This window comes from Manduca sexta, chromosome 14, assembly GCF_014839805.1.
Source record: "Manduca sexta isolate Smith_Timp_Sample1 chromosome 14, JHU_Msex_v1.0, whole genome shotgun sequence".
NCBI lineage: Eukaryota > Metazoa > Arthropoda > Insecta > Lepidoptera > Sphingidae > Manduca > Manduca sexta.
The window spans coordinates 10,092,899-10,112,444 of NC_051128.1; the positions used below are offsets into that span (position 1 = coordinate 10,092,899).

General features: G+C 38.4%; 1 protein-coding gene across 1 annotated transcript; it reads left to right on the forward strand.

Moving 5' to 3' along the window:
• Positions 1-242: 242 nt before the first annotated feature.
• LOC115439903 (transcription elongation factor SPT6) lies at positions 243-19,305 on the forward strand. The gene is given in 25 exon segments (XM_037438428.1): positions 243-455; positions 537-630; positions 1,534-1,643; positions 1,645-1,731; positions 2,255-2,374; positions 2,790-2,947; positions 3,257-3,390; positions 3,828-3,943; positions 4,159-4,331; positions 4,572-4,725; positions 5,260-5,402; positions 6,000-6,134; positions 8,308-8,462; positions 8,846-8,967; positions 9,463-9,650; positions 9,840-10,005; positions 10,341-10,483; positions 10,743-10,837; positions 11,044-11,224; positions 11,609-11,795; positions 13,546-14,478; positions 14,729-14,976; positions 15,369-15,573; positions 15,652-15,748; positions 15,842-19,305. Coding segments are annotated over 25 exon segments (5,277 nt in total). The 5' UTR covers positions 243-416; the 3' UTR covers positions 16,936-19,305.
• The last annotated feature ends 241 nt before the right edge of the window (positions 19,306-19,546 follow it).

Genomic DNA, 19,546 nt, shown 5'->3' on the forward strand with positions numbered 1-19,546 from the left:
TTTTTACATTATTTATGATTTTCAAGACCAAATTTGAAGAAAGAACGGCTCAAAGGAATATATCCAAATTGGTTCAAATCCGTCTTGCGATCCGCCTGATAAATCCCCCCACGCAACAAGCAGAAATGCCTCGCACCCCGCCCTGGCATTGGACGCGGTCCTTAATCAAATAAATAAAATTTATTAAAATTATCATTTTGTTTGCTTGCAATACTTGAATATCATAGATATCCTCTAGATCACAAATCTAGAGGAACGAACTAAAATAAAAAACCATTCGTTCTTTCATTCGTGACATATTTTTTTCAAGCAAGCAATCTTTTTATTTTACTGTATGTAGGAAATACATTGTAGATTAATAGCTTAATTTAATTATTGATATTTATTTAGGTGTGTCTAATTAGGTGTAAGTGATAATGGCAGATTTCCTGGAGTCTGAGGCGGAGGAGAGCGAGGTTAGTGAAAGAGGCCGTGCCATTATGATTGCGTATGCTTTGAAAAGTTTTTGGGTCGTTAATGCCGTCTGTTTGCCGTAGTTGGACTCTGAAGACGAAGACCAGCCGGCAGAACGCAAGAAGCCGAAGCGTAAAGCGGCGGTACAGAGCGACGATGAGGACGAGGAGGAGGAAGGTTTGTGGAGTTTACGAACACTTTCTCCAGAGTACTATAAACTGTTTCGCAGCGGTATGAGGTTATGTACCTCGAATACGATGAAGTTGCTTTGCTACATTGTACGGGCAGTAAAAAACGTGTTATTTTGGAAAAATTACCTACATAGGAAGTTGTGATGAGCTATTGGTCTTGGTGTTCAAATCTTATTATGATCAAAATTACTGCATCTACCAATACTATATTGATATCTATTCATATACATGCATAATGATGGTTTTATAGAATTGATCTTGTAAGACCTTATTATAGAATGGACTATCCTGTTGAGTTTTAAATAACTATAAAGTTACAGAACGTTTTTCAAATATAATGTTAGTATTAATAGTGATTTGTGATATATATTTCCTATCACAAAATCAGTGTGGACGAACAAGTTGGCGTACAATTTGTGATATTAAGTATTTGAGACAATGTTGATTAGGATTATCAATATGAGGATTTATAGATTCTATGAAATGAAAATTTGCTGTTGCATTGCTATTGTCATCGCTAATCCAGAATTGTTAAAAAAAATAGATCTATTTACATATTGAAAATGCAATCTGCAAAAACTATTGGAAACAATTTTTAGGCTAAACACTACAATTAAACTATTTTTTTTATTACCAAGTCGTTGTGGTTTTAATAAAAAAATATACTGACACTGTGAAAAGTTAATACTTGTGAAAGCAGACTTTCGGAGCAACACACTACCAAGCCTCTTGGCTTGGTCGTAATTTCAAGGCTGTGTATTTAAGAAAATAAAGATAAAAGAAGGAATGTCATAATGATATTATTTAGGTATTAGAAACAATCACTCTTTGATAAGTTACTATTTCTACATTAGACAATACAATAAAACACCATGTATACTCTTTTTAGATGATGATGAGCGTCTCCGAGAGGAGTTAAAAGATTTGATTGATGATGCGCCTATAGAATCTGGTAGTGATGGGGAAGATTCTGATGCTAGTGCAGGGCCAAAAAAAAGAAAAAAAAAGTGATGATGAACTGGATGACAGACTTGAGGATGAGGATTATGACCTGATTGAGGAGAATCTTGGTGTTAAAGTTGCGAGGGTGAGTTTGTGTATACTGTACTTTATTTATGAATTACTATTAATCTGAGAACTCTGAAGACATCTTGCATATATGGTGTGTTGTTTTTATAAAATTGAGGTGATATGCATTAAAAATATTTGGTCAGCAACTCATTTTTATGGACAACTCGAGGTTGACCAAAAAAATGGCTGCCAAAAATATTTTCAAAAGAAAAGATCTAATGGTTCATAAGACAGTTTCACTGCATCTATGTTTTTGGATAACCTCACTGTAACAGTTACAGAAACACACTGTATATGTATAGCAGTTTGGGAATATAAAATTGTTAATTTTTATTTTATACCAGAAAAGGAAATTAATATTAGTCAGTATAATAATAGATCAGCCTACCATAACATCACATCTGTATAATTTCCCATAGTTAAGTACTTATTGTAAAATATAAAATTTACTAATATTTTTTTTACTAATAAGTACAAAATATTATAACACACAAGTTTAAAAAACAAATATTAATTGTTATATGTACAAAATTCAACAGAACAAGTTCAAACGTCTTCGCCGTTTGGAAGATGATGACAGTGACAATGAAGGAGCCGATGACCCTGATTTGGAGAGAGAAGTCATCGCTGAGAAACTGTTTGTTGGTGGTTCAGATGAGGTAAGCCTTTATTTTATACATTCAACTAAGTATAATGCCCAATATAAGTCCACATATAATGTGCTGTTGAATTATGTAAGTGACTTAAAAAATATATAATAGTAAAGTCTGTTATGTGGTCAAAGTATTAATATCGCCACCAGATAAATTGCATTGAAGTAAAATCAATTGTAGGTCATCATAAACAATTGTCTCATTTTATTTATGTTTAGGTTAAAACAGAAACAAAGTTACTGAAATAAGTCCTGTTTGTGATATATTATTAAAATTTATTTTTTTCTTTTTAACTTTTACTTGGATCATAAGCAGCAGGTGGGCATATTTATTATTTTGCTATACTGGCTTTTTATGTAGTATTGATTTGTTACGATGGGGTTATAAAAGTACGTAATTTACGTAAGAAATTGTTTCTTAGGAGGATGAAAATCGTTCAGAGTCAGCAGCGCCGCGGGAAGCCGAATATGACGAAGAAAATGATGACATGGAGTCAGACGCTGATGATTTTATTGTTGATGATGATGGTAGACCTATTGCTGAACGCAAGAAGAAACGGAAACCTATATTTACTGATGCGTAAGTCATAAGAGAATTCGTATAGTATGCGGACGGAAGGTCGATTTCTAGGAGAAATCCGAAGCCGATTAATCGGCTATCGGCGCAATCTTTAACAGAAGCCCAGGCTTAAAAAACTCAAACAATATTGATTACATTTGATTATGTGCTTGTTAAGGTCCTTACGGCCATATTTCCCGTAGGATGAAGGTGATTTTATGTGTAAACTTCAGACTATTCACATAGTTTTTAAAGTTATAAAATATTCGTTTCCTGTATCATATATTAACATTGTAACATAATATAATGTGTTTATAATTCTCACGCCAGCTCCTTGCAAGAGGGTCAGGACATATTCGGTGTGGACTTTGATTACGATGAGTTTGAGAAATATGGTGACGAGGAATACGAGGATGAAGATGAGGAAGATTTGGACGAGTACCTCGAGGATGAGGAGGAAGAGGGTTTGTACACAAATTTATGATATTGGACTGCTTGAATACAGAAGAAAATGTAGCTTTGAGTTTTCACTCTGAATCTAGGGGTCTATAATAATTTATGCTCACTAGTCTACACATCTCTTGTGTGTATTAGCGTGCAAAGCCAGAACGCCAATTGGTATTTAAAAAAAAAATTGCAATAGTGTGGGGACTGGAGGGCGTATTATGCTAAGTATTTAAAAAAACGCTAAAGCAGTGTGAATAGGCACGTCGTTATTTTCTACAGCTGATGCTTGTAGCGCTTTTTTATATGCTAAAAATGTAGTCAGATTTGCTACGCGAGTGCGCCACATCACACCTGATGTGTGGTGTATGGGACTGCTTGATTTATCGCTCTATGTACTCGTAAGTCAGTGTTAAAAATATTGAACTAGAATATTTAGTTCGGAAATTTATTACAGGAGAAAGACGTAGAACTAAGAAAGGCAAAGCGAAAAGGCCGAGTAAAAAATCTATATTTGAAATTTACGAGCCTAGCGAGTTGAAGAGAAGCCATTTCACTGATTTGGACAATGAGGTAAGTTATATTGTCAATGTTTAAATTTTACATTATGTTATGATGATTTGATAATAATTGTAATTGGAGTATTATTTCACTATTTACTATCGATAAAAAATTTATACTTTCAAAAAAAATTATGATTATAAATACCTAATAAATAATCATAAAAAAAATGCTATTTATTCTATGGATCCACACATTTCAAAACATATAATATGCCTGTGTTGTAGATACGTAAAACGGACGTGCCGGAGCGCATGCAGATCCGCGAGGTGCCCATAACTCCAGTGGAGGAGGGCAGCACAGAGCTGGAGGATGAGGCCGAGTGGATTTACAAACAGGCATTCCTCAAGCCGCCTGTATCGAAGGCTGACCCGCAAGATTCTAGAGAAAGATCAAGGAGGCGAGTGGTTTTTGGATTCTTTATAGTGCTAGAGGGATAGTAGGTTGCAGGTTTTTCATATTCTTTAAGAGTCTATCTAGGTAGGTGCAACCGCATTGCCTAATTTAGTTGGAAAATGTGCAAATGTTCAAAGCACTGCAGAGATTATTAACCACAAATGCATTTCTGTTTCTGTAATCTAATTAATATTTCACTCAATATTGGTAAAATCAAATGTGTAATGTTAACATTATTTTACAGAGGTTCAAGTACAATAACAAAGATTCGTCAGGCATTAGATTTTATGCGTAACCAGACTCTGGAGGTGCCTTTCATAGCGTTCTACCGTAAGGAGTACGTACAGCCGGAGCTTAGCATTAACGACCTATGGAAAGTTTACAAATATGACGCTAAGGTAAGTTTGGAAATTAGGAATGACTGAGTGAAAAATAATTTATGCTTATTATATTTATATTCATTTTAAAATATTGTAAATTACAATGATTTATTTATAAAATAATATTCTATGAAACTGCTCGAACAGATTAACAATAGGATAAGTAACCATCGTGTTTTATACATTTTCGGCTTTATAATATATAAGTCATAAACAGAAATTTTATACACATTTTAAGGTATTGCCCCAAACACAGAAAAAAGTAACACTTATACCGTAGAGCTTAGTTTAGATTAGCAAGTTCTCTTTGGTGTATTTATTTTAGCGGCAATACTTCAATAATACTATACACATGCGACTCGCTGCATGTCCAGTAAACTTCAACATAAAGTTAGTTTGCTGTGATAGTTGACATGGTACAAATCGCTTGCGAAAGTCAACTTCTGCAAGTTTCCTTGCTAATATAAATGTAAAATAAGTCAGTTTTAGAACACCATCATTTACAATGGCGTAAACAATTTTCATTAGTGTTACCTGTAATGTGATTACCAGTGGTGTCAACTGAAGCAACGCAAGGAGAACCTGCTGAAGCTGTTCGAGAACATGCGCGAGTTCCAGCTGGACAAGGTGATGCAGGATCCCGACGCGCCGCTGCCGGAGAACATGAGACTCATAAGAGACGAGGACATTGAAAGGTACATAATCAGGCTTTCATATTATACTGCTGAAGTATACGTACGCTGTCTGAGAGCAACCATTGTGCACAAGCTGTATGATCTACTGGTGGTAAGTCTGTATGTGAGAGTCCGTCTGGGTAGGTACCGCTTCAATGTCTATTTCTGTCGCTAAGCAGCAGTGTGTAGTCACTGTTGTGTTCTGGTGTGAAGGACATTGTAGCCAGTGTAACTACTCGACATAATGAGATTAAATATCTCATGGCGAACACAGTGGAATACCAAACAATACTTTGTAATTCAGTGTTGGATGGTGTTTCTACTGTTTATGGGCGGTCTTATCGCTTAACATCACGCGAACGGCAAGCTTGTCTATTCATTTAAAGCATTATAAAACAAAGTGCCTTTTCTGTCTGTCCGTATGTTACCGATTTTTTCAAAATCTACTGGAACTGAGATTTTTATGAAATTTGATACGTAGATAGTTTAAGACCATGGGAAGGTAATAGGCTACTTTCCATCCCGGGAAAATATATAGCGGGGCTTTTATTTCGGAAAACTCCTTCACCCGGGCAAAGACGCGAGCAAAAGCTAGTAAAAAATATATTTTCTTTTTAGACTGAAAAACGTGCAAACGTCGGAGGAGTTGCGCGACGTACACACGCATTTCCTATTGTATTATTCAAACGAACTGCCTGAAATGCAGAAGTTACAACGCGGCAAGGAGAAGAAAAAAGAATTGGAAGAGAAGAAGTAAGTTTTTGAAATTTATGCTTTTTTATGTCGACATCACGGTAATACTGCTTTAAATTTAATATTCCAAATGTACACTTAAATTGTTATTTCTCGATTTATTACAAAAAAATAGAGCATGTTCAAAAATGTTGTGTATTTTGTTCACTATTTTTCACTTTGAGATTCAGACATTTTTATTTCCACAATGTTCACCAATGTTTTTAATTTTAATATGTTTAGTGACATGTGGCGCGAACTGATGAACAGCGTTTGACGTTTAAGGCGTTCAACATTTCTTTGGTTTTATTTTTAATATTCGGTTTTTGTGTCTGTCTGTACATAACATTGTTACATCACATTTATATGGAAGTGTCTGCGTGAATAATATCCGGTACTTTGGTATATCGAGATAGGAGTGACAGTTCAGGGGGTATAAAAAGGATACCTTACGATTTGAAGAGAGACTTCGATGTATAACTCGCTATCACAGTATCACGCTAGTGAAACTATGATTCAGTGTTCAGTGTACCACAAAACATATAGCTTAACCCTTAAATGCATGATTTTTTATTTATAGTTAAAAAATTATGTACATGACGTTTCAGGGTCTGGGAATTACTGGAAAAATACTAAAAAAAAAATTTTAGAAGTCTTAGTCCACTAAATTCTTCATTTTGTCTCTGTAGGATCCAGCCTACATTATGCATTCCAAGTAAAAAAGGTACGTTCGTAAGTAGCTTTATACATAGAATGATTTTACTCAAAATTAAAACAATAAGATTATATTTTTAGTTTATTTATTGTGGTAATCTTTAAAACAATTATTTCTTTTGTTATAACAAAGTGAGATATTACATTTCTCACATATTGTTTGTGTAAATCCAGTACATTTAGGCATTTTACACCTATTACTTTTGTCAGAAAAAACTGGCCAGTGGGCTACTTGGTCGAGGCGAACATCTTTTACTGGTGCAACCTGGCAAACACCCTTCTTCCTTTTCGCCTGTATTTCATGCTCTAATGACGAACTTGGTCTACCCCTTTTACATCATTTTTTTCCCCAAAAGGCAAAGGGTTTCAGCTATTTCTAGGCGAAAGGTGCCCAGGTTACATAACTTCCCACCAAATCCAGGTTTTTGTGACATAACTTTCTTATAAGCTAACCATGAATTTATCATAGCAAGGTCCAAAACGTGATGGAACAATCGCATATACCACTTTCTGTTTTTTATGGATATATGGTTGCCCGTTACGAACAGCAGGTTCCTGTTCCATTTCTGGATCTTGGATTATTGGAGGATCCTCTTCACTGGGGTCTACGTACGTAGGACCAAGAGATTCGCCTTCGAAAAGAATATCATCAGCCTCTTGTGGTTCAGATTCCAAAACTCGACGAATTTCGTCTCGGTCCCTATAAAACTGCACCTCTTCATCATTTTCCTCAATTTCTTCTTCTTCAGCCCCATCTTCTGATTCATTACCATCTAAGTCAACTAAATAGGCGCTTACTTCATCATCAGAACCAGTCCATCTTCGATTAGCCATCTAAAGTATAATTTTGTACCTTTGTTATAAATATCTCATACAATATCATAAAACATCTACTTTGGTACTGAATGCATAGTGTAGGATATGGCCTACATAAAAGTATTTCCAAGATTTGTGGTCATGCCTACTACAATTGTAAGTTTTACTAACTCTACTCAATATTTGTTATTTATAAAAGCAAAATACTAATAAATCAGCACATCTTACCTTGAAAAATCCAACAAAATCTGTTCACAAAATCAGTTCAATCACAACTCCTTCAAATCGCAGCCCGCCAAAAAGTTTTAGCAGCCAAATTTAAATTTGAAATAAACTTCCAGTACTGCCAACATAAGAATTAAAAAGAAAAGTCTGTTCTTGATCGAACCGTGATATATATTTTTTTTTCAAGGGAAAGGCGCATGTTATTCAGCCATCAGAATGTTTTGTAGTCTGCATCCTACATTATGAATTTAAGGGTTAATCTATGGCTATCATGGCTATTGTGAAGTCTTGGTCGGCGCATAATCGACTTTGTGTTTCCTTGGATATAGGTATTATGTAACACAGAACTTAGTCATAAATACTCAACTTCCAAAAGTTATTAAATGTATGAAAAATCGATAGCTAATAATTAAAATTAACCAATAACATGTATTCTTAGAAAATTCGCCCGTGAAGAAGCGGAGAAGAATGGCGAGGATCCTGAAGAAGCGGCGGCTGCTGTGGAGGCCGCCGAGCCCGAGGACGAGGAACCCTCGGAAATCAAATACGCTGTGAGGTCTGGACCTTACGAGTTGTGCAGGAAGGCTGGTATTGGTGAGCGAACATATTTTATGGCAGAAACAAATTGTACAAGTTTTAATATTAGTTTAGCCATTGCCGGCTAACATGTCAAGCATGCATGGGTTAATGTTTGTTACTCAATAATGCCACAAAGTGAAATATCTCTCGTATTTGTACTAAAAAAAATCTATAATAGTGGTTGGATGTCAGAAACACATTTGCAGATAGTTTCACTCCCTAATACACCATGGGAGGGAATAAACATTTTCACAAGATCCTACTTTTCATTATGCTTATTTTGTTCCATGATATTAGGGGGTTAATTGCAAGTGCTCCTGCATTAGTTTTGCCTATCACTTCGGGGACAAAAGGCTTGTGTGTATGTATGACATTTATTTATTTATATTGTTTTATAGAGCCGCTGGTGAAGAAGTTCGGTCTAACGCCGGAGCAGTTCGCGGAGAACGTGCGCGACAACTACCAGCGGCACGAGGTGGAGCAGCAGCCCGTCGCGCCGCTAGAGGCCGCCGCTGAATATGTGAGTCACGTTGGCATTAACAGATGCTTAGGATTGGGCTGTGTCCATAGGATTTCCGCCCTAGTTTCTATATTAATAATGTTTAGGCTTAAGACGAATGCATTCCGGTAGGCAATGGCTTGGCTGTGTCCAATGTCGTGTGTGTGTCTCGTGGCAAGTGCAAGGGTGGCGGATGTCGCTTATTATCAGGTGAACTACTTGTCCGTTTGCATACCCAAGAAATAATGGATACACTTTTTCTCGATAGGATTTAATAACGCTCGATATCAACAGATGATCCTAACCGCAAACTAAAGATCGACAGCCGAAATAGGCCAATCAGGATAATTTGTTTGACATGCTTACAAACTACTTATTTTCATTCGTCTATCATTGCCTTTGGACCTCATGTGGGGGATAGGGATTTTTCATTAAAATCGAACATAAGTATCTAGAGAATTATTAATACAATAATTATAATAAATAATTCCAAGTGATGTGTTATTTGTCGACCAGGCAGGGTCGATAGGATTAGGTGCGCCTGAGGTGGTTCGCCGAGCGGTTTACATGTGCGGCGTGCAACTTGCTCGCGAACCGTTGTTGCGCGCAACGTTACGGGACGCGTTGCGCGAACGGGCCACTATCACCGTCAAACCAACGGCAAAGGGGTTGAAAGAAATCGACGAGAACCATGCTTGTTACAGGTATAATAAAGTTTTTAAGATTTTAAGTAAAAAAAAAACATTTTAAATGACTTTTACATATTAGACAAACAATTTTTATAGGCTGTGAATTGTTTATATCTGTAAAAACAAATGATTTAAAAACCATATATCAGAAAACTGTCACTTATAAGAATAATTTATGCCCAATTCTCATTCCATTCTTTTTAGTTTAAAATACTTGAAGAAGAAGCCCGTGCGCGATCTGACCGGCGATCAATACCTCAAGCTGACGATGGCCGCTGAAGACAAACTGTTGGAGTTGTCCATCAGTGAACAGATCGAGGGAAACACAGGGCCTAGCTACCTGGAGGAGCTCAAGCAGTTGTACCAGAAGGTATGTTTTGAACAGCAATGTATTATGTACAATATAAAAGGAGATATCGATAAATACTGGTGTTAGATTGGTTATAACATGAGTTTACAGTTGTAGTAAAAAGTTGCAACTTTTTATGATTTTTTTATAAATATTGAAATATCAACTACAATTGTAATTTTTTGACAACATTCAGGATAAGACCACATATACCAGAGATAAGTAAGCTATAGAGCTAACTTAGCAAAACACCATATAGCCGCATACGTAGCAACTATAGCGCGTGAAACAAATAGTTAAACATGACATGCCACCAATAAAGAACTCTAAGCTTTAGCTACTTCTTTGTCATAAAGGACGAGTTCGCCGCGACGGTACAAGCGTGGAACGAGCTGCGAGCCGAGGCGGTCACCATAGCCCTCACCAAGATCGTGATGCCGGAGCTGCGACGGGAACTGAACGCTCTGCTGCTGCAGGAGTCAAAGGAATATGTACTCAAGTAAGTCTTATGATAGTTAACGACACATGAAAATGTCTGTCTAACACTGACATTAACTGACGCTACCTGACATTGACAATGACAGAGATTTCTGAATGTGATTGAATCTTCTTGATTCTGACAAATAAGAACTTACACGATGTGATTGTTTTGACCACTGGTATTTATAATATGCGTTAGGTATGTATTTTTAATTGAATGGTACAATATGTATAATTCTGTAATTGTTTTTATTTAAATCATTATAATGTGTTTCCAGGTGTTGCCGTCGCCGGCTTTATGATTGGTTGAAGGTGGCACCTTATGAGTCGCGCGTGTCTGACGACGACGATGAGGAATGGGACACATCCAATGGTGAGTACAATAACAGCTTGTGCTCGAAACACCGCCTGCATAAAAATATTTTGTCCTTTTAAGTCATTTCTTGGAATAAAAAGGTTGAAAAGTAGTTTAGTTTTATAAGTACGTGAATACTGAATACATGTTGTTCACATTTCTAATAATATGTTGGTATGTACATTTTAACTTAATGTAAAATTAATTCGATGTTGTGTTGTCAGGCCTGCGCGTGATGTCGGTGGCGTACGTGCCGGACCGGCAGCAGTCGGCGTTCGCGTGCGTGGTGGGCGGCGGCGGCGAGGTGGCCGACCACCTGCGCCTGCCGCACCTGCTGCTGCGCCGCAACGCCTGGAACGCGCTCGAGCGCCGCAACAAGGAGGCCGACCTCGCCGCCATGCGCAAGTACGCACTATACTAACTATAGCGACCTGATGCCCTGTGCCACATGTTCAAATGACAGTTCATAACAAACACGTAACACATCTCGTGTTTATGACATTTCAAATTGGCATGTATATACCATTTCATTAACTCCATGAAGATAATTAATATAGGTCCAGAATATCAATAACAAATTCTAAAAAAATTGTTCACTTGGTCCGGTAACTTAAAATGCTTCTCTCTGTATCTAGGTAAAGTATTATGACTGTTTTTTGTAACACCATGTATATTCTCTATTTTCAATGAAGTATGTTTTATGATTATACTTTACGACATTTGAGACTAGGTTAACAATAAAACAATTGTATTAAAATAAATATTAAAAAAATAATTAATTTCCATCAGGTTTATCCTTCGCAAGAAACCGCACGTCATAGTGATAGGCGGCGAGTCACGTGAAGCGTTGAACATTAAGGCGGACATCGCCGAGTGCGTTCAGCAGTTGGTAGAAGACGAACAGTTCCCCAGGATACCCATAGAGATAGCGGACAACCACTTTAGCAAGATCTACAGCAATAGTATACGAGGGAGGGTGAGTAGACCCATGTATATTGGTTACATAATTCAGTATGGTAGCTGGTAAATTCATCGTCATAAGCGCTGTTCTTGTGCGAATTAAATGTAATGTTGGAAGACTACTAAGCTTAAAAAAATTGGAAACTACCTTGATCTCCAAAAGGTAGAGCTGGACCTGAGCACATGCATTCGTGGTCGAGTTTGTGTAGGATGGACGTCTTTTTGTTAAAATTAATTATTATTCTTCTTTCATGAATAAATAAGTTTAGGGCCTAAACATTAGCCGCCTTATTACAAAAAGATAGGTTAGTACTGGGTTTAAACCAAGACTAAAAAGTCTAGGTTTGTTACGGTATTAAAGTTAGTACTCGGACTAAAATCCATTCTTATTACAAATCCAAGACCAACCGAGGATTAACTAGTACCAAAGATAGTCCCTGATTTAATTAGTATCCACAGAGTATAAGTAAAAAATTACCGTACTCCATTGATTCATTCACTCCGCGTTTGACGCACCGTTCCTTTTAACACAAGTATGTATAAAACGAAGGGCAAAATGTTTAATAAAATGTGATTTAGATAATGATGATGATGCTAAATATATACTATTTTGCTATTTAAATATATCTTAAAGCTGAATAATTTAAAATGGCTTGGTTTTGATTTAATTCACTGTTGACTTGTTAAGCTAGCGTACAATGGAATGAAGTGTGCGGCGCGCATATTTGAACATTATCAAAATGTTTACATTTCGGTTTATTTATGATTTTGATTAATAACACTTCAAGTAACATAAAGAAACGTTGTTCTTTTAAAACAATTTAGGCACGGCAACAGCATCACAAGTGTAATTGTTTTTGTTGTGGAATCACGTACGTTACGTATATTTTAGTTATACCAATAAAAATGGAGCAATAAATCAAAACAAACGAGGCGAATATTGGACTTTTGAAGAAAAGGTTAGTTAAAAGCAATCATCTTGGTTATGAGCAATGTAATAAATTAAAATGTTATTCAATTAGTACAAATTTCCTTCTTAATCCAAGAAATACTACGTTAACTTATTTCCAAGTCGGTTTACATATTAGATAATAAATCAACCAAAACGAGTACCAATATGTTAAGATAGAAAGAATGAAAAAAAATAACAAATAAGTGAGTAAATTTTGCTGTTTTTGTAATGAATATTTAGTTACCATGACTTATGTAAAATGTACCTATATTTGTAAGACTAAACGACTCATTAACTAACGAAAACTACGGGGTCTATTGAACCGCAGATTTGTTCCTAAAATTTTTAAATCTTCTAAATCCATTAAATCAATCAAATTTATTTCCATTTTTTTCTATTTTAGTTTATATTTGGTTCTCTAAACACAATTATCTACTTTGAAATTTGATGTTTCGAGGTTAGTACTGGAGTTAAACTAGGGGTCACGGCGGTTTTACTTTAGTACCACAGATAGTACTCGGACTAACGATAAACTCGGTTTTGTAATACCATTTTTCTTAGTCCATAGTTTAAACCTGGTACTAAACCCGGTACTATACTTAGTCTTCGTTTTGTAATAAGGCGGTAGGTGATTGGGAAATATGTAAAAAAAAAAACTAAACTCGTTTCTGATTGCCGTTGCTGTAATATTGATTACTGCACAAAATTACTGATGCTTTGTATTTATTGACACTAAAGCATCTGTTTGTTTACAATATAATGTTTTTATTCAATTTTCATCAGAGTATTAAGCATAATCGACTACTTTTTACAGAACGATTTTAGAGAGTATCCCGAGATATTACGGCAAGCCATATGCCAAGGCCGTCTACTGCAAGACCCTCTCATGGAAATATCACAGCTCTGCGGTCCAGATGAGGAAATATTATGTCTCAGATACCATCCCTTACAAGACCAGATAGCTAAAGAAGACTTGTTAGAAGGCATTGAACTGGAATTTGTGAATAGAATCAACGAAGTAGGTGTTGACGTGAACGAAGCAATATTAACTGGTAGAGGGACAGAATTACTGCAATTTGTGTGCGGTCTGGGTCCTAGAAAAGCTCAGGCACTGATCAAACTCTTCAAACAGACCAATCAGAAGCTCGAAAACAGAACGCAGTTGGTAACGGTATGCCACATGGGGCCTAAAGTGTTCATCAACTGTTCAGGTTTCATTAAAATCGACACGAGCAGTCTCGGAGATAGTACTGAAGCGTACATCGAAGTGCTGGACGGCTCCCGAGTACATCCGGAAACGTACGAATGGGCTCGCAAGATGGCGGTCGACGCGCTAGAGTACGAAGACGAGGACGCCAACCCCGCGGGCGCCTTGGAAGAGATCCTCGAAGCCCCAGAAAGACTGAAAGACTTAGATTTGGATGCTTTCGCTGAGGAATTAGAGCGGCAGGGCTTTGGCAACAAGAGCATTACTTTGTATGACATTCGAGCGGAATTGGACTCTAGGTATAAAGATTTGAGAGTTCCGTATCGATCGCCGACGGCTGAAGAGTTGTTTGATATATTGACCAAAGAGTCGCCGGAAACTTTCTATATAGGAAAGATGGTTTTGGCGTCGGTTGTGGGCATAACGCACAGGAAGCCGCAAAGAGAAATGTTAGATCAAGCTACGCCGGTGAGGAATGACGAGACCGGACTGTGGCAGTGTCCTTTCTGTTATAAGAATGATTTCCCCGAGTTGTCTGAGGTAAGATTTGTTATATTGATATTGATACTAATTTAGCAACTACTGTTTTTTGCAATTAAGAATTTCATAATTTTGATGTTTGTCTGTAGAACAGAACTAGTGAGAATATTGAACACATATAAAATATCAGTTGATATTTAAATATTTTACAGATACATATTTTAACAAAACAATGTACACATTTCGTCTATATGACTAGTGACCTCACACGTCAACTATATGATGTCAAATGTCGACATTTGCCCCGCAGGTATGGAACCACTTCGACGCGGGCGCGTGTCCGGGCCAGGCGACCGGCGTCCGGATCCGTCTGGACAACGGGCTGTCCGGCTACATCCACATCAAGAACCTGTCCGACCGGCACGTGACCGACCCCACGGAGCGCGTGCGCATCGGACAGACCGTGCACTGTAGGATACTCAAGATAGACGTCGAACGGTTCTCCGTGGACTGCTCGTCGAAATCATCAGACTTGTTAGATAAGAATAATGAATGGAGGTCAGTGGCGATTTAGTTTCGTGGTACCATCTATCCAGTGAAGTTATTTTCGTATAAATTTATGACATACTTTTTGTAGTCGTTGGCCTGCTGGTTAACAGCCATTAAGCCGGCTGCAGGCCCCGAGCTAAGTTAGTTTAGCTTAATTCCTATTACAGATGTTATTTTTATTGCTTCTGTGGTTTTCTTAGGTATGCGAGCTATATCTTGTTATTGGTCTGCAGCCGTTTTTAGTTGAATATTTTACCGTATGTCGAATAATGAATACCCAAAATGCTAAAAAAAAACCGTTTTACCATCGGAAATATTTTGTACACTATGGCATATTTTTAATTGTCTTTGAAAGCACATAAGTTTATTGTCGACATCAACAACCCTTTTTATTTTTTCAGACCACCGAAAGATCCATATTACGATCAAGAATCAGAGGACAAAGATTTACGGAAAGAAAAAGAAGCAAAACAGACCAAAGAGCGCATGCAGTACGTAAAACGAGTTATAGTGCACCCTGCCTTCCACAACATATCGTTTGCGGAGGCCGAGAAACTCATGGAGAAGATGGCGCAGGGTGAAGTTATCGTCAGGCCGAGCAGTAAAGTAAGATGAGCAACATTATTGTCTATGGTTTCAGGTTTTTTTAATGTACTGTATGACTGAATGTGATGTTGATTGCAGGGTTCCGATCATCTAACTGTAACGTGGAAAGTCGCAGACAACATATATCAGCATATAGACGTGCGGGAAGAAGGCAAAGAAAATGCTTTTTCATTGGGTTCGTATTCTAGTTCTTTACTATTTCTAAATGTGCATCGAAAGTATCAAAATATATAGTGATTATTGTAACACATTCACTTTTTTATGGCAGGTCGGAGTCTTTGGATAGGCGGTTCCGAGTTTGAAGACTTAGATGAAATTATCGCGCGGCACGTGACGCCGATGGCGGGACACGCGCGAGACCTCATCTCGTATAAGTACTACAGGCCACTCGGCGGCATGAGGGATAAGGCTGAAGAGATACTCAAGGAAGAGAAGGCAAAGAACGCGAACAAAATTCACTATGTGATCTCTGCAGCGAAGAACTACCCCGGACGGTTCCTCATGTCGTACCTGCCGCGCGCCCGCTGCACGCACGAGTACATCTCGGTCACGCCCGACGGGTACAAGTTCCGCCAGCGCATGTTCGACTCGTTGGCGGGCCTGCTCAAGTGGTTTAAGGAACACTTCCGCGAGCCTCCTCCCAGTGGCACTCCCGCCCAGCGCACCCCCGCCCGCACGCCCCACGCGCTCGCCTCCTCCGCCTACCACACGCCTGCCGCCCACACGCCCGCCTTCCACACGCCCGCGCACACGCCCGGCCCCGCCTACATCAACACGCCCTACACGCCTTCCGCGCAGACGCCCTACATGACTCCATTCGCCAGCACGCCGCGCCAGCCTGAGTTCGCCACACCCGCCGCGCCCGTGCACTCTGTGCACGCCGCTCATGCAGCGCACGCGGCCCGACAGAAGGCCGCCGCCGCCGCAGCAGCCGCCGCCGCGTACACCGAACCCGCCGACTGGCAGAAAGCGGCCGAGGACTGGGTGCGGCACCGCACGGCGCGCGAGGGTGCCTCGTCGCGCACTCCGCGCTCCACGCCGCGACACGACTCTAGGGACGGCCGGGACGGACGAGATGGACGCGAGGCACGGGACTCGAGGGATTCGAGGGACTCTAGGGACTCCAGGGACGGGCGGGAGAGTCGCGACGGGCGCGAGTCCCGCGAGTCGCGCTCCACGCCGCGCACGCCGCACTCGAGCCACGGACACGGGCACGGGCACGGACACGGGCACGGGCACACGCACGGGAGCCACTCGGGGCGCTCGTCGCGCGCGCACTCGCTGCGCTCGACGCCGCACACCAACACGTCGCCGCGCTCCATGTCGCTGGGCGACGCGACGCCGCTCTACGACGAGAACTGAACGGGGCCGGAGCGCATCTATATTATTTTTGTACAGTGCCCGCTATGGGCGTGCTCCTTGTGAGTTTCGCGTTCGCTTTGGCTTCGGATGTATGCAGCGAATGACTCCACGACAGCCACCAACTATACCCCAAAATCTTCGATAGTGATTCCTTATAACGCCGTGTTCCCCGGTTGATCTGAAACATGTCAATTGTGCTCAAATAAACGGCATTTATTCGAATTATCGCGTTACATAGATTTTAAGAACATATAAAAAAAATCTAAATTAAACAACTAATTCGACCCCTGGGGTGTAGTCGCATTGTGGTTGTCGATAAGTTAACAGAATGCCCGATTCTGCGCCTTAATAATATAACAAACTGGCAATCCTACGGATTATAATAGATGAATATAAAGCGTTTTGTGATTTTGAAATGATGATACGTTTAATTATAATTATGTAACGACAGTTTTATGTATCTAGATTATAGACATCGCGTGAACGGTAACCACCTTGTGTTGGTTACTACATGACATACTGCAATACCTCTACGGAACAGCGTTGTTAATGTTTCTACAATGTATTCTATTATATAATTCTAACGTATGCCTTACGTTACACAAATAAGGGAAAATATTAATAAATAAAAGGTGATGTTAGACGGTCTGCTTGACTCTAATGCTTCGTTAATATTTTCACTTTGTTGAAGTCAGCTGCCTTCGTGTTGCGATGACGTAGCATGCATCAAATATGCATGCTACATCATCGCAACACGAAGATAACTGCAGTAGATTGTCGTCTAAGGGCATGCAGTCGGTCTGTTATCAGCCTTTATAAGTTAATGCCTAAGGCAGTGTTGCCAAAAAAACAATTTTGCCTTTTCCATTGCGATATACAGATTGAATTTTTCAAGTGGGTGTGGAAGGCAAATTTCGAAATTATGAGGATAAACGAAAAATAATCAAAGAGATCGGGGCCTTTTAAATTTTTTAAATAATATTCCTAGCCACAGGTATTGAACCCGTTGATTTTGTCAAAAAAAACGCAATTTTTCAAAAGTCCTTTTGATCAGAATGGGCACTGAGATTTCTTTGAGTATTTTTGGCTATTCCTCATACTTTCGGATTTCGCCATTCACGCCCAATCGAAAAATTCATCTGTGTATTTATTAAATTTAGCGAAAATTCACAGATATCAATATTCACAAACGGAATCCTATATTGAGGAATATAATGATTTGACAAATGTGCAGATGAACTCGTTCTTGATTATAATTTATGTTAGATATAAACAGTAATAGCTGCTAAAATGTATTTGATTATTATGACTAAAATAATTGATTATTTTTCTTAAGTGTGTGAGAGCTAGTGACGGTCTCAGTTAAGGACTAAGATAGATATTGAAACTAATTATACTGGATAAGCAAGTACGTTTCTTGGGCTTGTCTTATTCAAGCTCACATTGCCTATATTCAACAAGTTTTATTTATTAATGTTTGAATTTTAAAATAATTTGTGGACTATCATTACCAATTATTTTTATTTATTACTTTACAAGAAATGGGGCGAAGGAGTAGACAAATAACGGTTTTTTAACATGTAGTGTTCAAACTTCAAGTCTTAGTTAATGTCTTTTACAACAAATAAAAAAAAACTTGATTACACAATCATTTCAAATTGCTTCATTTTTTCCTGTTAATCTTCATGTCTCAATACAAAAAAAAAAATGGCGCGTACGCACGCATTTGGGACTGTACGAGCTTCAAGAGCGTCTCTGCTTGTATCTGATTGCTAAGAAACTTGCGTGACTGTAACGCGCACATTTACTTTCGACCTTTACCGCCGTAAATATACAAGGAATGTTAACGCTCAATACAAATTTCCTGATAATAAAATGGCTGCTTTCTATATCGCTCTACCCCCGATTTTTTTTACGAAATGTTGCCAACTCATGAATATTTTAATACGGCCCTCCTTGATCACTAAAAGCAGTTACGTTTTTCAGATAAAAATGTGTTATAAAAAGATTGATGAATGAAACAAGTATCTATATATTTTATACTTATGCTGTATTGTAAAAAGCTTATATATAAATAAGTTTATTTTTAATTGGGTCCAATATTTTCTTCTCGCGTTTTATTTTAACGTTTGCTTCCAATTTCTTGACAGTATTATCTGTTTCATATCCAAATATGCTTCTAAACGATTTTCGTCTCTCTAAATGTATGTATTTTCGATACTACAAAGTTAAATGCTAAATTGTTTGCGTTACAATCATGTGACGGCTATATGCCTTGTGACGGTTAGTGAACTGAGAAATTACTCATTGCGTTATAATTTATTCACGGCGATCCACTCAAAGGTGTAATAAAATATGACAACCCAAACACAACTTGGTTTCATTTTACCTTTATAGAAGTTTTTTTTAATACGACCACTGCAAGTGACGCCACTGCACTTGATGGTAAGTGGAGAGGGGTTGATTCAATGTTACGTTGGTGCTTCTATATCAGTTTTTAACACGATATTAACTTGGTCGTCAGCCCTATCTAGGGTTAAAACTGAATAACTGCCATTTTCAATAAGCGATTTCAATAGTTTAATTTCGATGTTAAAAATTTTAACAAATG